The sequence below is a fragment of the Crinia signifera genome, chromosome 4 (assembly GCF_055691185.1).
Source record: "Crinia signifera chromosome 4, ASM5569118v1, whole genome shotgun sequence".
In the NCBI taxonomy this organism is placed as follows: domain Eukaryota; kingdom Metazoa; phylum Chordata; class Amphibia; order Anura; family Myobatrachidae; genus Crinia; species Crinia signifera.
The window spans coordinates 11,217,183-11,238,488 of NC_139220.1; the positions used below are offsets into that span (position 1 = coordinate 11,217,183).

General features: G+C 48.2%; 1 protein-coding gene across 1 annotated transcript in view; it reads left to right on the plus strand.

The window, feature by feature from the left end:
* The window catches only part of TM7SF3 (transmembrane 7 superfamily member 3), a 32,077-nt gene extending 21,378 nt beyond the window's left edge, over window positions 1-10,699 (plus strand). Inside the window, exons 3-12 of the mRNA XM_083181078.1 lie at window positions 1,971-2,121; window positions 2,229-2,349; window positions 2,877-3,048; window positions 3,775-3,952; window positions 5,015-5,101; window positions 5,242-5,322; window positions 7,669-7,821; window positions 8,472-8,569; window positions 8,863-9,025; window positions 9,154-10,699. Coding sequence (XP_083037204.1) covers window positions 1,971-2,121; window positions 2,229-2,349; window positions 2,877-3,048; window positions 3,775-3,952; window positions 5,015-5,101; window positions 5,242-5,322; window positions 7,669-7,821; window positions 8,472-8,569; window positions 8,863-9,025; window positions 9,154-9,416 — 1,467 coding nt within the window. The 3' untranslated portion in view covers window positions 9,417-10,699. The remainder of the gene's footprint in view (window positions 1-1,970; window positions 2,122-2,228; window positions 2,350-2,876; window positions 3,049-3,774; window positions 3,953-5,014; window positions 5,102-5,241; window positions 5,323-7,668; window positions 7,822-8,471; window positions 8,570-8,862; window positions 9,026-9,153) is intronic.
* Window positions 10,700-21,306: the final 10,607 nt, after the last annotated feature.

The window sequence follows — 21,306 nt, forward strand, 5'->3', positions numbered from 1 at the left end:
TTTGGCTGAGGGTAGGGCTCCGCCTCCCTCCATCACAGCTCATTCCACCCGATCGGAGGGTACTTCGTGGGCGGCGCGTCGAGGCGCATCTTCAGTTCAACTATGTAGAGCGGCTACATGGTCGTCCTCTCACACCTTCATTAAGTTTTATAGGTTCGACACGTTCGCCTCTTCAGCGGCGGATTTTGGTCGGTTGGTCTTGCAGGCTCCTCCGAGTTCTCCCGCCCAAGGGGGAATCTTTGGAACCTCCCCAGCGTGAACGCCAGTGTCCCCTGCCGGATGATAGAGAAAAGAGGAATTTGGTACCTACCGGTAATTCCGTTTCTCTGAATCCGCAGGGGACACTGGCCTCCCTCTCTACTCTAGTCGCCTGCTGGTCATGTTCTCTTGTGTGTACAGTTCTTGTGGTCTGTATATATGTATTGTATATATGTTGTGAACAGTTTAATGGTAAGCCTGGTGTCCTTCCTCTCGTTCCAATTTTCCTAACTGGGGATTGTGGGTACTAGAGGGGAGGAGCCAGCTGTTTAAAGTTACAGTGTGCCAGTTCCCAGCCATCCACCTCTATTACCCAGCGTGAACGCCAGTGTCCCCTGCGGATTCAGAGAAACGGAATTACCGGTAGGTACCAAATTCCTCTTATTTATTTAGCACTTTCTAGGGCTGGGGTAACAAACAGTGCATGTTTTCCAGATCTCCTCACAGAATCACAAGTGAAGTAATTCGCTCCACCTGTGGGTCTTTTAAAATGTGTCAGTGAGTAATGAGTGCACCTGTGCAGCAGCTAGGTTGTCTGGAAAATGGGAACTGTCAGTAGCTCTCAAGGACTGGAGTTGGCTACCACTGGTCTAGGATATAATAAACAGGATATGATTGGTTGCCCATAGCAACATCCCATTTGAAGTATAATTCCCATCTTAGTAAATCACCCCCCCCCCCCCCCCCACCTAACCTTTTATTTGGAAAGGTAATCACTTAAAAGTACATACACACTGTACAATTTTTTTGTCAAATCTTGATGAACAATTGGCGGGTATGCGCATCATCATCATTCGTCGTCCGTCTGTCATCGATATCTTTCGTTAACATCCTTCGTCCAGGACACTGGGTTCAATGGAAAGGTCTTTCAACCAAGTTGGTCAAAAAAATTGCACAGTGTGTATGCACCTTTAGGAAACAACCCATGGAGTGTTTCCCACATGCTGGGCTGGATGGATACCGGATGGCTAAATCAGTAACCAGCACCTCAAAGCGACTGCACAACATAACAGTAATGTCAGCATTGATTGTTTGAGTTGCGCCATTTAGTAGCCACTGGTGCGCACAATACTTGAATCCCCCCCATAGAGGTTGAGGAGCAGTCTTAGGATGATAAGCCTCCTGGTTACCGTGCGGGTCACATGATGGCAACGCATCACACTGGCTCGTAGCCGCTGCTGGCGTGTAAGGAAATGCATTGTGATGAGAGGTAACGTACGCTAGGGATGGCCATCGTTGCCATTACCATCGATGGCAACTGGCCATCGATAGTGCTTAACTATGCAATGGATGACCATCGATATTTTTACATATCGATGGTCATCCCTTGTGTTTGATTGATTGGCCTGTGGGCCAATCAAAACACGGGGGTGGGGCTTCGTGGGTGTCGGGGGCGGAGCTATACTCCGTGTCCCAGCACTTTGGGGAAAAAATAAAAAAAAAAGCAAAACATCGTTTTACTTTTCCATCGATGGAGGGAAACCATCTGGTACTCCCCCATCGATGGCAAAAGTATTCAACATCGGCCATGAACCATCGATTATTTCAAATCATCGATGGCCATCCCTAACGTATGCTGGGTATTGTGGGGTGCAGGCGGTTATTAGACTTTGGATGCCATAACCATCTCATTCCTCCCTCGTGTATGACTGAGGGATCTGTATAACCTGCCGGCTAATACATACTGTCTATATATGTGTTGTGGCTCCTAGGTGCGGACTATAAATGGCTCCGAGACGGGCAGCGACGCCGGACTCCTGACGGTCCTCCTGCCCCAGCAGACAAACTGCACCTGGTACCTGGAAACGGCATACCCGGCTCCCCAGCTGGCGTCGGCGGTCACCATCCCGTACACGGAGAGAGGTACACGCATGTCATACTACAGCTGTGACACAGACTACGCGTGTTGTTCATTGTCACGCCCGACGCCGAATAACCTGACTCTCACCATAACTGTCCCCTGTTCTCAGATCCGATCCCTGGGGCCTGTAACTTGGAGTTTAATCTGGACATTGACCCGAACTTGTATCTCCAGTACAACTTGTATGAGACGGTCATTGAGTTTGCCCCGGCCAATTTGGGCCATGCAAGGTATGCCTAAAACTGACCCATGGGCTTAACCCTTTGCGTGCCAGCATCTCTGGGAGAGATGTTCAAAATCTCTGCTAAAAATTCCAGCGTCGCTCGCATCTGTTATATAAATTCAAATAAAAACTGTTGTGTAAAAAATGATTATATTTCCTATATAAGGTAACATTACAGGTCATTATGAGGAATAAAGATGAATGTTTGGCAATTTTAACACCTATTTTGACAAATTCACTTGGTGCTCAAAGGGATAATAACAGAAATGGTATAAAAAAAGCCACCAAGAACCTTTGCAAATGAAAAGTAGAAAAAGTTTATCTGGCAGTGTATGTCACTGGTGTCCAGTGCATCATATAACGTGACATGCAGCCTGTAAAAAGCAAATGACCAGACATAAGGGTATATATATGGTCCTTGGCCAGGCATGGACGGTGACTTATGTAGTAATGCCACCTTACACACCAGGCACCAGCCTAGCTGCAATCCATTCTTTTGCACACGTACACACCACCATTCTCTCTCCTCCCCAGGCAGTCCAGTGCTGCGGCTTGTGATGTCCAGGTCAGCCAGGACTCTAGGTGGCGCCTGCAGTACGACGTCTATCAGTATTTCCTGCCTGAGAACAATCTCAATGACTCCGTGTTGATGTCTCACCTGCAGAAGATGGCCATGGTCCCGCAAGTCCTCGCTAATGGAGTGAAGGTGATATGGATCCTCGCACATTACAGCTGTAGCAGGATGCCTATAACGTCCTGTTCCCATCCCATCTTGGTTACGGGCTCAGGGCCGCATGTGCAGACTGAGTTATATAGTGGAAGGAGCAGGGTCCCCAGCAGCACAGCGTATATCAGGAGATGAGTGATGTGTCAGTGAGGACAGGGCTGCATGTGACGGGCAGTGACATGATGTGAGGAGGGGAATGGAGGCAGCAGGAAGCCACAGACTGATAGTTATATAGTGGGAGGAGCAGGGTCCCCAGCAGCACAGAGTATATCAGGAGATGAGGGATGTGTCAGTAAGGACAGGGCTGCATGTGACAGGGGCAGTGACATGATGTGAGGAGGGGAATGGAGGCAGCAGGAAGCCACAGACTGAGAGTTACATAGTGGGAGGAGCAGTGTCCCCAGCAGCACAGAGTATATCAGGAGATGAGGGATGTGTCAGTGAGGACAGGGCTGCATGTGACAGGGGCAGTGACATGATGTGAGGAGGGGAATGGGGGCAGTAGGAAGCCACAGACTGAGAGTTATATAGTGGGAGGAGCAGGGTCCCCAGCAGCACAGAGTATATCAGGAGATGAGTGATGTGTCAGTGAGGACAGGGCTGCATGTGACTGGACCAGTGATCCGTAAGACTGCAACACCGCGTACCAAGCGTTTCTAACAAAATAGCCTTAAATATTTTATTTTGCATTACTTTTCCCCCCAGCTGACCACGCTGATCTCCAATGACCACACCTCCATGTCCTTCTCCTCCATTCCCGGACAGGGGGTCATTTATAATGTCATTGTCCGGGATCCTCTTCTGAACACATCAGCGGCTTATGTTCCGGTGCATACCTACGCCTGCAACTTCACGGCGGCCATGGACAGCTGCGCTACACTCGGTAGGGAAACCTATGGGAATGTGTCAGGGCATGGACGAAGCGTGAATGCAACCAGCTGGGTGTATGACCCCTATTTCCCATAGCAGCGTCTCCCCTTCCTCTCTGTCCTCTGCGAGGTGGGGACGGACACTGACTCCATACTGATCAGTCTCCTATACACCTGTAGTCTCAGCTGAAATTCTGGGCACACTGCAGCACTACATAGTTGTATGAATACGTCCTGTGCACTACTTGTACACTACACGTGTCTGCAACCTCTTCTAATCACACAAAGGGCCTGATTCAGATCTATTCTGTAATGAGCAAAGCCATAATGCACTGCAGGTGGGGCAGATGTAACAGGTGCAGAGAGAGTTAGATTTGGGTGGGGTGTGTTCAAAATGATGTCTATATTGCAGTGTAAGAATAAAGCAGTCGGCATTTACCCTGCACAGAAACAAAATAACTCGCCCAAATTAAACTCTTTCTGCACCTGTTACATCTGCCCCACCTGCAGGGCAGCATGGGTTTGTCCATTTTAGTCTGAATTAGGCTCTAACTGCGGAAGCCCTTGCACATGACTGCCTGCAAATTATGACTTTAGATGACAAATAGGAAGGTTATAAACCATGTAGTCTGCAGATTTGTGAGTTTCAGGAATCTGCCCCCCCATCCCATTTACACAAAGGGGTGATTCAGACCTTTTCGCACAGGTCGGAATTTACACGTGCAAACCCCCGAGTGACCGCCTTCTTTCCTGATTGATACAAATGATGGGTGGACCCTTGCCAGGGGCGGGCGGCTGACGTCAGGGATTCAGTGCCTAGTCAGCAGGTGTGAATCGGTCCCTGACTTATTTCCCCCACTGCAGCTTTGGTTTTCATTCCTTCTGCAGGTAAAGTTCCCTGCGCCCTATGTAATCGTCCATCGTCAGCGCTGCGAGGAAGCCGATATAATTGCAAAATGCATTTTAACTTAAGTTAGCACACAAAGGAGTAAACCTGCTAGTAAATGACCTGCTTGTGAATTGGGAAATATGAGTAAAAAAACAAACTTTTGGGGTTTTTTATTATTATTTTTTAGGCAGAGTTTCGACCAAAGTGTTCTTCACGCTCTGTGCGCTCTACGGTCTCTTCATTTGCTTTGTTGGCCACCGGTTTCTGAAGGCGGGTGAGTATTCCAGTTCTGAGCACCCTGCAGTATAATCCTCTGTGTTGTAGTGCTCCAGCTAGGAGCGCCTCAGCTGCTGCGGAATCTCTTGGGGAGCAGAGTCGTCTGACACTTGCCGATTGTGTTTTCTCTCTCACTAGATTTCTTCGCCATGGGATATATCATCTTTGGCTTTTTCATGTTCATTCTCATCACGAGAGCGTCGCACCTGAATTACGATGGTAATGGTTACAATCACCACTATGTTTGTTGCTTAGTGTTGTATGCTTGTGGTAAATTCAGAAGATGCTGCATCTAATCTATAACTGGTAGTAGGTAAACATTTGTACTGTAAAAATCTGTAATTCAGTATAACGTATGTTATTTTCGGGTTGGGATCATTTGGTCTATTGCATTATGGTAGAAAGTCATTAGGTCGACATGCTAAAAGGTCGACATGATTCTAGGTCGACATGGGAAAAGGTCGACATGATTCTAGGTCGAAAGGTCATTAGTTCGACAGGTCATTAGTTCGACAGGTCATTAGTTCGACAGGTCATTAGTTCGACAGGTCATTAGTTCGACAAGGTCATTAGTTCGACATTGTCTATGTCGACATTCACAAGGTCGACATGGGGTTTTTCACTGTTTTTTTACCTGAATGTCAACACAGTCGACATGGACACAGTTTAAAGTGCACTGCATCCCCTCGCATCGCTCGCTGCGCTCGCTATGCGTCGGGCACGGTGCCTCGCTACGCTCGGCACACTATTTTATTCTCCCACCACGCCGTAGTGGATGGTAGGGCATGAAATACCGCCTGTCGGCACATGTTGGCTCAAAAAACAGTGAAAAACTCCATGTCGACCTTGTGAATGACCTGTCGAACTAATAACCTTTCGAACTAGAATCATGTCGACCTTTTCCCATGTCGACCTAGATTCATGTCGACCTTTTAGCATGTCGACCTAATGGATTCGACCTAATGACTGTCGACCAAAATGCAGTAGACCAAATGACCGCATCCCGTTATTTTCTTGTACTACTTTTTATTATAAGTTGCCTCATGACTAATTTACATAGTATAGGCCGTCATGAATGGGCACGCACATGTTACACACTAACGCAGGGGCGTAAGTAGATGATTGTACACCCCATAGCAAAAGTTTGTACTTTCCAATGGTGGAAATGTATATAGCACTTGTTGTTTAGACAGATAAGGTGGGCCCCTTACATCTCTGGGCCCCATAGCAGCTACACCACTGTATATAACACATGTAACTGTGACAGGGAAGGTGGCCCCTCTCAGCTCTGGGCCCCATAGCAGCTGCACCCCCTGCACCTATGGTAGTTACACCCCTGTATATAACACATGTAACTGTGACAGGGAAGGTGGCCCCTCTCAGCTCTGGGCCCCATAGCAGCTGCACCCACTTCACCTATGGTAGTTACACCCCTGTATATAACACATGTAACTGTGACAGGGAAGGTGGCCCCTCTAAGCTCTGGGCCCCATAGCAGCTGAACCCCCTGCACCTATGGTAGTTATACCCCTGTATATAACACATGTAACTGACAGGGAAGGTGGCCCCTCTCAGCTCTGGGCCCCATAGCAGCTGCACTCCCTGCACCTATAGTAGCTACACCCCTGTATATAACACATGTAACTGTGACAGGGAAGGTGGCCCCTCTCCGCTCTGGGCCCCATAGCAGCTGCACCCACTTCACCTATGGTAGCTACACCCCTGTATATAACACATGTAACTGTGACAGGGAAGGTGGCCCCTCTCAGCTCTGGGCCCCATAGCAGCTGCACCCACTTCACCTTTGGTTGTTACACCCCTGTATATAACACATGTAACTGTGACAGGGAAGGTGGCCCCTCTAAGCTCTGGGCCCCATAGCAGCTGCACCCCCTGCACCTATGGTAGTTACACCCTGTATATAACACATGTAACTGTGACAGGGAAGGTGGCCCCTCTCAGCTCTGGGCCCCATAGCAGCTGCACCCCCTGCACCTATGGTAGTTACACCCCTGTATATAACACATGTAACTGTGACAGGGAAGGTGGCCCCTCTCAGCTCTGGGCCCCATAGCAGCTGCACCCACTTCACCTATGGTAGTTACACCCCTGTATATAACACATGTAACTGTGACAGGGAAGGTGGCCCCTCTAAGCTCTGGGCCCCATAGCAGCTGAACCCCCTGCACCTATGGTAGTTATACCCCTGTATATAACACATGTAACTGACAGGGAAGGTGGCCCCTCTCAGCTCTGGGCCCCATAGCAGCTGCACTACCTGCACCTATGGTAGCTACACCCTGTATATAACACATGTAACTGTGACAGGGAAGGTGGCCCCTCTCAGCTCTGGGCCCCATAGCAGCTGCACCCCCTGCACCTATGGCAGCTACACCTTGTATATAACACATGTAACTGTGACAGGGAAGGTGGCCCCTCTCAGCTCTTGGCCCCATAGCAGCTGCACCTCCTGCACCTATGGTAGCTACACTCCTGTATATAACACATGTAACTGTGACAGGGAAGAGTATTTGTAAGCTTTGATGGGACTGATTCTCTCCACAGCGCGTCTCACCGTGACCGCCTTCACCGGAATCATCGGGGGGCTGCTATTGGTGGCCTACTGGTGGCGATTTGGCTGCATCTACCTCTGTGTGCTGCTGGCGGGGCTGGTGCTGGGATTCCTGATTGCATCCACCGTATTCTTCACCCCAATAGGTAAAGTGTTAGCGCCCGCGAGGCTGTTGCCGAGGTTACGTTACTGTCTGTCTGAATGGAAGAGTGACGTAGCCACTAATAGAGGCTGTCATACACACACACACACAGGGCTGAGCTCACCCATCACATACAGGATATAGGGTTATATATTGTACTCCTAGCGGTTCTGTCAATGTAAACAGGAGGCCATATGTGTGACGGGGATGAAATGGAAATGACTAGAATTGGCTAAATTATATCCAGATGTAAGATCAGAAAGCAGAGCAAGGTGTCGTTATAAGGCAAGTAGAGATAACTGGCATTATTAATTCATTATTAATTGGCAAATATACCGGTGACCTCTGGGTGCGAAGGAGGATTCCAGCTCTGCACCGCAGGCTCCTGTTTATAACTGCAATCCTCATTGGCTGACGGCTCAGTCCAGAATCCCACAGCCTGATAGTGGGGTTGGTATTGGTGTGCTGGGCTTGTGGGCATTGAGGGTAATTTGGAGTGTGGTTTAGGTGGAGATGACCCTCCTTTATGTAACCCGTCCAGCCTCTAGTTGTCATACCCCATTGCTGCTGACACCCTAAGGACTCTCCTGATTGGGGAATGATTTATGCAGGATGTTTGTGTAATCTGGGTCACGTTGTTCTCCCTTCCCGCAGGTGACTACGCCACGTTCCGGAATGACACCGTTTTTTGGTTGACGTTTACTTGTATCGCCCTGCTGGTGCCGGTCTGTCTGCTCCCCTGCCCTAAAATAGTAAGTGCGTCTCCCTCCTCTGTGCCACCGCATCTCATTTATTTATACTAGAACCGTTTTATTTTCATGTAAAGATCTATGTCGCTGTGGTTGTCTCTGAGACTTTACACTGTACCTTTTGTAAATCTATAGAATAAATTAGCTTTTAGTGGCCTGGTGACATCAGTCCCCGCAGATCAGTGGCTGGAATGTAACTACCGTAACGGGCTCTTGTGTGCATCTCAGGCTGGTTATCGCGATAAGTTCCAGTTTACGGACCATTTGCAAACTAACGAGCGGTTTCATTGTTGCAGCTGAACATTCTGACCTGCAGTCTGGTCGGGTCCTATACGGTGGTGCTGGCCATAGACAGCTACCTGTACACAAGTCTCAGCTACATTACCCTAAACATCCTCAAGAGGGCGCTGAACAGTAACTTCAGTACAGCCTACACCAGCGTGCCTTTCCAGACCAACGGTAAGTCTTTGTTTTCTTGCTTGGCTCAGCGCCAGCTCTTTATAACGTCCCCTCGCAAATTGTTGTGCGTATAAAGCGGAGTATTGTGTGCGCCCCCTGACCTAACTAATGTCTCCTGTTTCTGGCAGATTTTGTCATCATTGCCATATGGGTAGCCCTGGCGTTATGCGGTGTGACAACCCAGCTCTACCGCGAGAGGGGAAGACCCCCCTTCCCACCAACCCCCTACTTGATATGGAAACGAGACAGAGAGCGGCGGATCACGAACATCCTGGACCCGAGCTACCACATTCCACCGCTGAAAGATCGGCTACAGGCCAGCATGGCCCGGTTCAGGGATCTTTTCCGCAAGCAGCAGCCTCTGGGGGAGAGGACCCCTCTGCTACTATAATGTACTGGCGCAGCCTAAACGGACCCATCGGCGCTGTATTGGGAGAGGACCGCTCCTGTCTGATCTCTGTGCGGGGGGGGGATGTAGAGGTTTCGTATCAACATTCTATGTTCTGTCCACTTCCCACCAGGAGTCTGCTGGGCTGCGGTGACATTGGTGCAGGATCATGGAACCAAGGACAAGTCCGAATAAGCCTCTCAGTGTCCCATTATGGCAGCAGAGAATGGGGCACAGACCCACCACGCCAGGGGTAGGCAGGCCGGGGCTTCTCAATGAAGGTTTAACTACAACCCTGCTCTGGTGATCCTTCCGCAGCTGTGGGGGGGCACTGGATGTTTAGTTGGGCGGTATACTGATGATGCAACAGCAGAAGTGTTTTCGCCACCCAGGACCCTCCGTGAAATACACTTGGACTTGACGCCATCGCCTGAAACTGTTGGCACATGCTCACCTGAGCGACTGAGGGCTTCTATATCTACACCCGCGAGAGACTGGGTTTGCGTTTGTGTGGCCGGGTATATCTGAGGTGAAACTACGGTGGTTTTATGCCGTCACTAAAGTGTTGAGGTTCAGCCGCCTTTAGGTATTAAATCCAACCAGTGTTCTCTGAAGGGTTGAGTTGGGATCCACTTGAGAAAAGTGGGGGATTCCGTGATGGAGATAGGGCAGCGTGCCCAGTCTGTCAGGGGTGGTATCGTCTGTCTATGTGTTAATGTGGCTCCTCTCCGTGCTGTTGTCAGATCACCTGGCGCTGCCTTGTCCCCACTTCCTGTACCACTATCCTGACGCCGGCTCTCAGGGGCCACAGATCACTGTGTTAGTGTTGTAGGTTCACTTGGCGCTGCCTTGACCCATTCTCTGTACCACTACCCTAACACCGGCTCTCAGGGCCCACAGATCACTGTGTTACTGGTGTAGGTGCCCTTGGCTCTGCCTCCCACTCTGTGTACCACTATCCTGATGCCAGTTCTCAGGGGCCACGGTTCACTGTTATGCTGCTGGAGCACCTGGCCCTACCTTGTCCCACTATTCCGGCAACGGCTGTCAGGGGCCACAGATCACTGTGTTATACTGCTGGGTGCACTTGGCACTGCCTCTCCTCACTCTGTACCATTATCCCAACACCGGCTCCCAGGGGCCACGCGTGTACAAGGGGAGCCAGCAGTACCTAGTAACCACTCTGCACTTTGTTTTTCCTATTCAGTATTTTGTAAAAAGTACCCGGCAATTCTGTATTTACTTAACTGCTTATTTTCTAAAAGTAAAATGTGACTTTGCAAATACCGGCGTGCTTGTGTTTTTGTTTTGGGGAGTTTTAAATTGGGGGGAAAATGATTGGATGAATGAATACTACTTTCAAGGGCGAACTCCTCCATTTTATAGTTGCTTCTTATGTGGCACCGGAGCAGATGTATTCAGCCTTAAATAGATAAATGAGGGATAAATGCCCAGCCAATCAGCTCCTACCATTCCAAACACAGCCTATAACATCTCAGTTAGGATCTGATTGGGTGGACGTTTATGACTATCACCCTCTACTTTGGGCCAGTTGTATCAAGTTTCAATAAGTGCTAAAAACTGGTTGTTTATCACTCTCCACTTTAACAGGGGGGGGATGCTGCATGGAACTGCACTGGATCTGGTGATTAAAGCAGAAATAGACTTGCCTGCTATAGAGTCTGAATTGAAAATGACACTGAATTAAACCGTGTGTACACAGCATAAGACTTACGGGTCTAGTTACATAGTTACATCAGGACACAAGAACAAAACAAGTTGAAAGGTTGATGCACTCCTAATAGTTAGGGAAAATATGAGGAGGATTTATAGCCTTATTATAAAGGGTGTGAAATCCTTTAATCTTTATTAGTAACTAGGTGATTCATCGCGCCCTACGGGCGCTCTTCACACCGTCGTAAGGGGCTGCGCCCCCTTAATTTGTGAACATTTGTATATGAGAAATATGGTTAGAATTGTATGTAAGATGCCTGTATTGCAACTTGAGTTATAGGTGAAATGTGTTAAAGAGAGAGCATATGATTTGGATGGGGGTGTGTATTGAATCGCGGGAGGGTGGATCGCGGGGGCGGGGGGTTGCCGCAATGACAGGAGGGGGGGTCAGGGGTGGGGAATCGCGGTAGGGGGGGGGTCATGGGGGGCACCGTGAACCGCGGGAGGGGGGGCCTGGGGGTTGGCGCAAATCGTCGTAGGGGGGGGTCGCGGGGTGCCGCGAATCACAGTATGGGGGGGGTTGTCACGGGGTGGGTCTGCGAATCGCGGGAGTCACCGGGGGTGCCGCGAATTGCGGGGGGTGTGCTGCAAATCCCGGGAGGGGGGTCGCGCGAATCGCCACAAGAAAAAATAAACACAGAAAGGTCAACACATGTAAATGTTGACATTAAGTGTGGCACTTCATTGGTGTCCATGTCGACACATGAGAATGAATATGAAAACATTGAAAAAGTGAAAAATAAATCTTGTCAACCTTTTTCATTGTCGACCATAGCCATGTCAGTGTTTTGCATGTGCCATTTAATCGTGGGGATGCCGTGAATGGGGGGGGGGGGGGGGGGGGGGAGGAGAGGTGCATACCTCCCAACATGACACATTGCTCTGTTTCTGGACTTTCTTCTTAATTGATGGATTACCATCACCTGTGCTTAAACACCTTTCTTATCAATTACCCTGTTTAAAACAGGTGATGACAATCATAATTTAAGATGGAAGTCCACAAACAAAGCATTCTGTCCCTCCTGGAGAGGGTCATGTTGGGAGGTATGTGGGGCGCTCACCTGGTGTGTCTGGTGAGTAGCTGTGTCTTTGCTGTGTAACATGGAGAGGCAGAGGGTGTCTGGCACTGTCTGTGGGCTCACGGCTGGTTCTCTGTCATGTGAGTCAGTCATGTGAGTCAGAGGCTCCACCCAGCGTTACAGCTCCAGACACACTGAGTGACAGATGTAGCCAAATATATGAGATGTTTGATATGGAAACTCCCACTGTTTGATGCGAAATAAAGAGATCAAAATCAGAACATATCACACACACACACACACACACACACACACACACACACACACACACACACACACACAGTGAAGGACAAGGAAAGAATGAAAAGTAAGTGAAAAAAAATATTTAAAATGTTGATAAGTAGATCTGTGTAATGTGGTGCATTATGTGTCCCAAACCAGAGATCCAGCAACTGTTGCGTTGGATGCTCTTGCGATTCCATGGCTGTACAGTATGAGATCTGTTTTCTCCCTTTCCACTACTGGGTTGTGTTAAGCGACTAAAATGTGGATCAGTCATGGCGATTCTGGTGGCTCCACATCGGCCAAGGGGAAGTTGTATTTTTCGTCCTACAACTGCTCCTGGCAGATAATCCTTGGCGCGCTACGTCCAGACCTACTTCAGCAGAGTCCAATCGTACATCTGAATTTACAGCAGTTTATTTTGATGGGGTGGTTTATGAGACCGCCATCCTAAAATGCAGAGGGATTCCAGATTATGTTACGGGCTAGGAAGCTGGTTTCAGCAGGCCATGCTCATCGGAATTGGTGGGCCCACGGGGAGAGGTGCGCTGCACAAGGTTTGTCTTTTCAGAGCTTTTGTTTTCCTCATCTTTGACTTTTCCTACAGCATGTTTGGATAGGGGTCTCCATCCGGGTTACCTACAGTTTCAGATTTTAGCCATATCCGTATTGTTCCAGCGAAGATTGGCACTTTTAGACTTTTTGTGAAAGGAGTTGTTAAAGTTCAGTCTTCTTTTGTACACTCTACCGCCCGTAGTTTTGTCATTCCTACACTCTCCAATGCCTGAGCCATTACAGGAGGTTGATACTAAGTTCCTTTCTTTGAAAAGTTTTTTCAAGGACGCAACCTGCTTCCCATGGCGCAGAATTGCGCAAATGGACACGTTATGCGGCTTTCAGTGAATAAAAACATTTGGCGCTGCCATGTGAAAGCATGCTGGCTGAAGGTGAGCCTGAGAGTGGCGCGCTGGTTTCCGGGGTGCTGCTTGTCTTTTGTCACCCTGGTGAGATTTATATGCGCATGGGCCCAGGAGATGACATCCATCAAGTTATGTCAGGAACAGCTGGATATTTCCAAGAAGACGGCTGTGTTATACAATAGATGGATGACGGCGAACCTCAAGGCCACTAAAAACTCGCATCGCAGAACACATAAGAAATATCAAAAAAGGTGTGGAGACTCCTTGCCTTATCAGCCCGCTTTAAAGAGAAACACAATTGCTCACCACAAAAGGTGTTTTTGGGCTGAAGACCGTGTCTGCGGACCTTCGAGATAAAGACATTGCGAGCAAGCTGGCCAAATTAGAAATGCAATGTATTTTTGACTTTAAGACCCTGTCCCCCAATGGGCACAACAGCGATTTTGAATTAAAGTGGTTTTTGTGAAAATTGCATAGGACTGTATATACTGTATGTTGTGGCCTATTTCATTTTCTCTTTTCTTTCAGCCTCTTTTGGATCAATCAAACGCCAGTAAACTACCTCATGTTTCTGTATGCTCTGTACATTTTTATATGTGTATTGTAAATGCGTTGATCCCTGTATAATGGATTTTAAATATGCTTTTATTTGTATTTTAATATATGATGTTTTAGAGTGAACACTTTTTTTTTTTCTCTCTTTTTATGTTTAAATAATTGGTTTTAGTATTTCTACGTTTGTAAATATATGCCGCCACATTGGGGAGCCATAGAAATCATGCACTTTATTATATTGCACTGCAGCCGGTGTGGAACGCAAATATGCGTTCCACAACTTTAGAGAGATCCCTCCATAGAGTAGCCGCTGTCAGAAGTAGGTGGAACGCAAGGACTTCCGGGTCCTGCGTTCCAAGACTCGGCGCAGTGACGCCAATACTTCCCGGCAACTCAGGAAGCATAGCGTGTGGAACGCAAGGACTTCCTGTTCTGCGCTCCACGGTCATGTGCATTAAACACAGCCGCACAATGTCCACCGGAAGTCCGGTGGGACAATTGGAACGTGGAAGTGCATCCGAAATGGAACGCACGGCAGGAATCGGCGTAAACGCTCCATTCAGAGGTATAACATGTAACATATATATAAAATTACATCCTTTTACATTTATACAAACGGCTCCCAAATGATAGATCATGTATAATTAAGAATGTATGATGTACAAATTGTATATGCACTAGCAAGTAATTATGCATGACAGGAAACAGGAAGGAAAGGTACTTCCTGTCTAGTGGGTATATAAACCCACCACTTTGGACACTCTGCACACCTTGACAAAGACCCAGGTAGGGTTGAAACGCGTAGGGAAGCATAGAAGGAGGACAACACTTGGATCCAGATTGGAGATTGCGGCCCGAAGTCAGACACACCTGGGATGCCAGTCCGGACACCACTCCAGGTTGTAGACTTTGTTTTCAACACCTGCCAATCTCAAATATCTGGGATCCTTTGTAGTCCTCACCACCTTTTTATTGTTTGTTTTTATGGTGTATCCTGTTGTTGGAGGATCTATGTAAATAAAGTTTCTTGTGGAAAATCCATCGTTTTGGCTTCCAAAAAGATACCTTGATGGGAATGTACTTACATCTTGCTGAGTGAGTTGGGGTATGCACCTCATTCCTATCACCTTATACGTATAGATACCATCTGGGGAAAATTCTGTACTGGAACTCCCCCAAAAAAGATACCTTGATAGGTGTTTTATACCCACCATTCATGTGAGCCGGGTACGAAACCCTTACATATCGGTGAAGGGTCAATCAGCACAAGTCTTGTAGGCCCAATCACATGGGTGAAGAAAAGACCAAGATTTTGTGCTTTCTTCTTTTATTTGGGACATACCTCGCCATTGTTCTGTTTATGTATTTTTTTCCATATCTAATACGAGAATTCATCCATAAGAATTGGATCTAAATCATCAGAGGACCAATTCTTGAAAAGTACCCATTCAAAGGGAAGTACTATTTTATATGAGTGCCAGGATATCTCTGTTTGAAAATCTGGTTTCTGTGCACGATGGACGTCATGGCGCAGCCGCAGCACCGTATTGGCGGTCCAGGCCACATTGTCGAGGTGGACGAGAGCATGTTCGTCAGGAGGAAAAGCAATGTTGGCCGTATGTTCCCACAGCAGTGGGTTTTTGGGGGAATATGCAGAGAAACAGGACAGTGCTTCCTCACTATGGTGCCAAGGCGATATGCTACCACATTGATGGCGGCTATTGTGGAGAATGTGGAGCCAGACACCACAATATACAGTGACTGCTGGAGGGCGTACGGCACAGAGCAACTGGAACTTGCTGGGTATCAGCACAACCAAGTTAACCATCGCTTCAACTTTATCGACCCGTCCACAGGGGTGCATACCCAAAATGTGGAGCGCGTGCAAATGGTGCAAAAAAGCACCACAGGGGTACAGCACGCCACCTGCTAAATTCTTACCTCCAGGAATTTATGTGGAGAAAAACACTGGGTGGGGATAACCTATTTGACAGAATCCTGGGAGCATTGACCCTCCTTCCTAAGGATGACTAATTGATTTTAACTGTGATTCTGTGTTATTAATTATTCTTTTATGGTTTGTAATGGATTAATTCTTGTTGTTATATTTATTGTTCTACTATTTAATATATGTAAGTCAAGTTACAGTTCTAAGTTAACACATGTCGTCATTACTGTGTCGGCTGTATGATTTTGCAGGTGTGAATGTGTTCCTAAAACACCAGCATTATTCACACCACCCCGAAGCGTAATGAGCCGGGTGAAGGGCAGCGGAACGGGTCCTCCGACCTTTTCATGCCCCCACTATCCACATCGGCGTGGAGTTGATTTTATATAGTGTGGCGAGCGCACGCAGATTACTTAACATGTATACCATGTCCCCTCACTATATAAAATCAACTCCATGCCGACGTGGATAGTAGGGGTATGAAAAAGTCGGAGGAAGTGTGCCGCCGCTCGCCACGTGTCGGGGTGGCGTTGATACTGGGGTTGATGCTAAACAATAGCATAGGTGCAGGTGCTTACAATTGTAAGCACCCATCACATCTCATACTATGCACACATCACATCTCATTGTAAGCACCCATCACATCACATGTCATGGCATGGGTGCTTGTATAATGAAGCATCGCATTTGGTGCACAGAGATTGCATGCGATATCTCATTGTATAAGCACTCGTGTGCACTTTATATACGCATCGCATGCTACTATAACACGGCATGCGATGCGATTTCACTACGCTAAATGCATACTGGGCGCCCTGCTAGGAAACAAGTACCGATTTACTTAACTGTAACTGCATCTATATCTAAGATGGATTGTCTATTTGTTCTTTATGATTCTGTCTGTTGCGGCTGGCTGTCTTCAAAACCGATGTTGGCGAGGCGGATACAGCTTACCGGTTTCTAAGAATGGTCGACCTATTCTAGGTCGACATTGTTAGAAGATCCACACAAGCTTTAGGTTGACATGAGTTTATCACATTTTTTATTGTCTGTTGACACGGACACCGTAAAAGTGCACTGTGTCCCCATCACACGTGTAGTCAGCAGGCAGCACATACATGGCAGCATTGTGGAGGCACAGAGTGATGGGAGGAGTCTGATATACCATAACCCATCACATCACATGTGTGGTCAGCAGACAGCACATACATGGCAGCATTGTGGAGGCACAGAGTGATGGGAGGAGTCTGATATACCATAACCCATCACATCACACGTGTAGTCAGCAGACAGCACATACATGGCAGCATTGTGGGGGCACAGAGTGATGGGAGGAGTCTGATATACCATAACCCATCACATCACATGTATGGTCAGCAGACAGCACATACATGGCAGCATTGTGGAGGCACAGAGTGATGGGAGGAGTCTGATATACCATAACCCATCACATCACACGTGTAGTCAGCAGACAGCACATACATGGCAGCATTGTGGGGGCACAGAGTGATGGGAGGAGTCTGATATACCATAACCCATCACATCACACGTGTAGTCAGCAGACAGCACATACATGGCAGCATTGCGGAGGCACAGAGTGATGGGAGGTGTCGGATATACCATAACCAATCACATCACACATGTAGTCAGCAGGCAGCACATACATGGCAGCATTGTGGAGGCACAGAGTGATGGGAGGAGTCTGATATACCATAACCCATCACATCACATGTGTGGTCAGCAGACAGCACATACATGGCAGCATTGTGGAGGCACAGAGTGATGGGAGGAGTCTGATATACCATAACCCATCACATCACACGTGTAGTCAGCAGACAGCACATACATGGCAGCATTGTGGGGGCACAGAGTGATGGGAGGAGTCTGATATACCATAACCCATCACATCACACGTGTAGTCAGCAGACAGCACATACATGGCAGCATTGCGGAGGCACAGAGTGATGGGAGGTGTCGGATATACCATAACCAATCACATCACACATGTAGTCAGCAGGCAGCACATACATGGCAGCATTGTGGAGGCACAGAGTGATGGGAGGAGTCTGATATACCATAACCCATCACATCACATGTGTGGTCAGCAGACAGCACATACTTGGCAGCATTGTGGGGGCACAGAGTGATGGGAGGAGTCTAATATACCATAACCCATCACACATGTAGTCAGCAGACAGCACATACTTGGCAGCATTGCATACCCTCCAACATCTGAAGTCAAGAAATCGGTACACATTCAAAAAGGGGGTGTGGCCACAGGCAAAAGGGGGCGTGGTCACACCCCCTTTCCGAATGTGTACTGATATATACAAATTACATTTTCCCATATTTACAGTTATTTTACATACTGTAGATGTGGGATCAGGCCGGCCGCTCCGAATCCCTCTACAGACGCGGCTCTGCTGCACTGTATTGCACAGCCTCTGGTGTCCACTGTCCGGCTATATCGGCGGTGCATGCACGGGCCGGGCGTCCTTTACCACGTCATAAAGGACAGCGACGACAGCCCTGCGGGAGGAGGTCCGCGAGCCGCTTGCTGATGTCCTGACGCGGCTCGACACACGCTGCAGGCTGCCGTAACCGGACCGCACAGCAACGGCTACAGGTGCTTCACTGCTGGGTAATATTAACTGTTTACACCCCCGCTGGGCCCAATCCGACCAGTTTAGCGGCTGCCAGGTTAGTCAGAATTGGGAGAATTCGGTACATTAATTTCTAGCCGGTACAGACCGTTAAAAAACGGTACTGTACCGGCTAAATCGGTACACTTGGAGGGTATGGCATTGTGGAGGCACAGAGTGATGGGAGGAGTCTGATATACCATAACCCATCACATCACATGTGTAGTCAGCAGACAGCACATACATGGCAGCATTGTGGGGGCACAGAGTGATGGGAGGAGTCTGATATACCATAACCCATCACACGTGTAGTCAGCAGGCAGCACATACATGGCAGCATTGTGGGGGCACAAAGTGATGGGAGGAGTCTGATATACCATAACCCATCACATCACACGTGTAGTCAGCAGACAGCACATACATGGCAGCATTGTGGGGGCACAAAGTGATGGGAGGAGTCTGATATACTATAACCCATCACATCACACATGTAGTCAGCAGACAGCACATACATGGCAGCATTGTGGAGTCACAGAGTGATGGGAGGAGTCTGATATACCATAACCCATCATATCACACGTGTAGTCAGCAGACAGCACATACATGGCAGCATTGTGGAGGCACATAGCGATGGGAGGAGTCTGATATACCATAACCCATCACATCACACGTGTAGTCAGCAGACAGCACATACATTGCAGCATTGTGGAGGCACAGAGTGATGGGAGGAGTCTGATATACCATAACCCATCACATCACACGTGTAGTCAGCAGACAGCACATACATGGCAGCATTGTGGAGGCACAGAGTGATGGGAGGAGTCTAATATACCATAACCCATCATATCACACGTGTAGTCAGCAGACAGCACATACATGGCAGCACTGTGGGGGCACAGAGTGATGGGAGGAGTCTAATATACCATAACCCATTATACCACACGTGTAGTCAGCAGACAGCACATACATGGCAGCATTGTGGTGGCACAGAGTGATAGGAGGAGTCTGATATACCATAACCCATCACATCACACGTGTAGTCAGCAGCTAGCACATACATGGCAGCATTGTGGAGGCACAGAGTGATGGGAGGAGTCTGATATACCATAACCCATCACATGTGCAGACAGCACATACATGGCAGCATTGTGGGGGCACAGAGTGATGGGAGGAGTCTGATATACCATAACCCATCACACGTGTAGTCAGCAGACAGCACATACATGGCAGCATTGTGGGGGCACAGAGTGATGGGAGGAGTCTAATATACCTTAACCCATCACATCACATGTGTAGTCAGCACACAGCACATACATGGCAGCATTGTGGGGGGCACAGAGTGATGGGAGGAGTCTTATATACCACAACCCATCATATCACGTGTAGTCAGCAGACAGCACATACATGGCAGCATTGTGGAGGCACAGAGTGATGGGAGGAGTCTAATATACCATAACCCATCATATCACACGTGTAGTCAGCAAACAGCACATACATGGCAGCATTGTGGAGGCACAGAGTGATGGGAGGAGTCTGATATACCATAACCCATCACATGTGTAGTCAGCAGACAGCACATACATGGCAGCATTGTGGAGGCACAGAGTGATGGGAGGAGTCTAATATACCATAACCCATCATATCACACGTGTAGTCAGCAGACAGCACATACATGGCAGCACTGTGGGGGCACAGAGTGATGGGAGGAGTCTAATATACCATAACCCATTATACCACATGTGTAGTCAGCAGACAGCACATACATGGCAGCATTGTGGTGGCACAGAGTGATAGGAGGAGTCTGATATACCATAACCCATCACATCACACGTGTAGTCAGCAGCTAGCACATACATGGCAGCATTGTGGAGGCACAGAGTGATGGGAGGAGTCTGATATACCATAACCCATCACATGTGCAGACAGCACATACATGGCAGCATTGTGGGGGCACAGAGTGATGGGAGGAGTCTGATATACCATAACCCATCACACGTGTAGTCAGCAGACAGCACATACATGGCAGCATTGTGGGGGCACAGAGTGATGGGAGGAGTCTAATATACCTTAACCCATCACATCACACGTGTAGTCAGCACACAGCACATACATGGCAGCATTGTGGGGGGCACAGAGTGATGGGAGGAGTCTTATATACCACAACCCATCATATCACGTGTAGTCAGCAGACAGCACATACATGGCAGCATTGTGGAGGTACGCAGTGATGGGAGGAGTCTGATATACCATATGCCATCACACCACACGTCTAGTCAGCAGCCAGCACATACATGGCAGCATTGTGGTGGCACAGAGTGATGGGAGGAGTCTAATATACCATAACCCATCACATCACACGTGTAGTCAGCAGACAGCACATACATGGCAGCATTGTGGAGGCACAGAGTGATGGGAGGAGTCTAATATACCATAACCCATCACATGTGTAGTCAGCACACAGCACATACATGGCAGCATTGTGGAGGCACAGAGTGATGGGAGGAGTCTAATATACCATAACCCATCACATCACATGTGTGGTCAGCAGACAGCACATAAATGGCAGCATTGTGGGGGCACAGAGTGATGTGAAGAGTCTAATATACCATAATCCATCGCATCACATGTGTAGTCAGCAGACAGCACATACATGGCAGCATTGTGGAGGCACAGAGTGATGGGAGGAGTGTAATATACCATAACCCATCACATCACACGTGTAGTCAGCAGATGGCACATACATGGCAGCATTGTGGAGGCACAGAGTGATGGGAGGAGTCTGATATACCATAA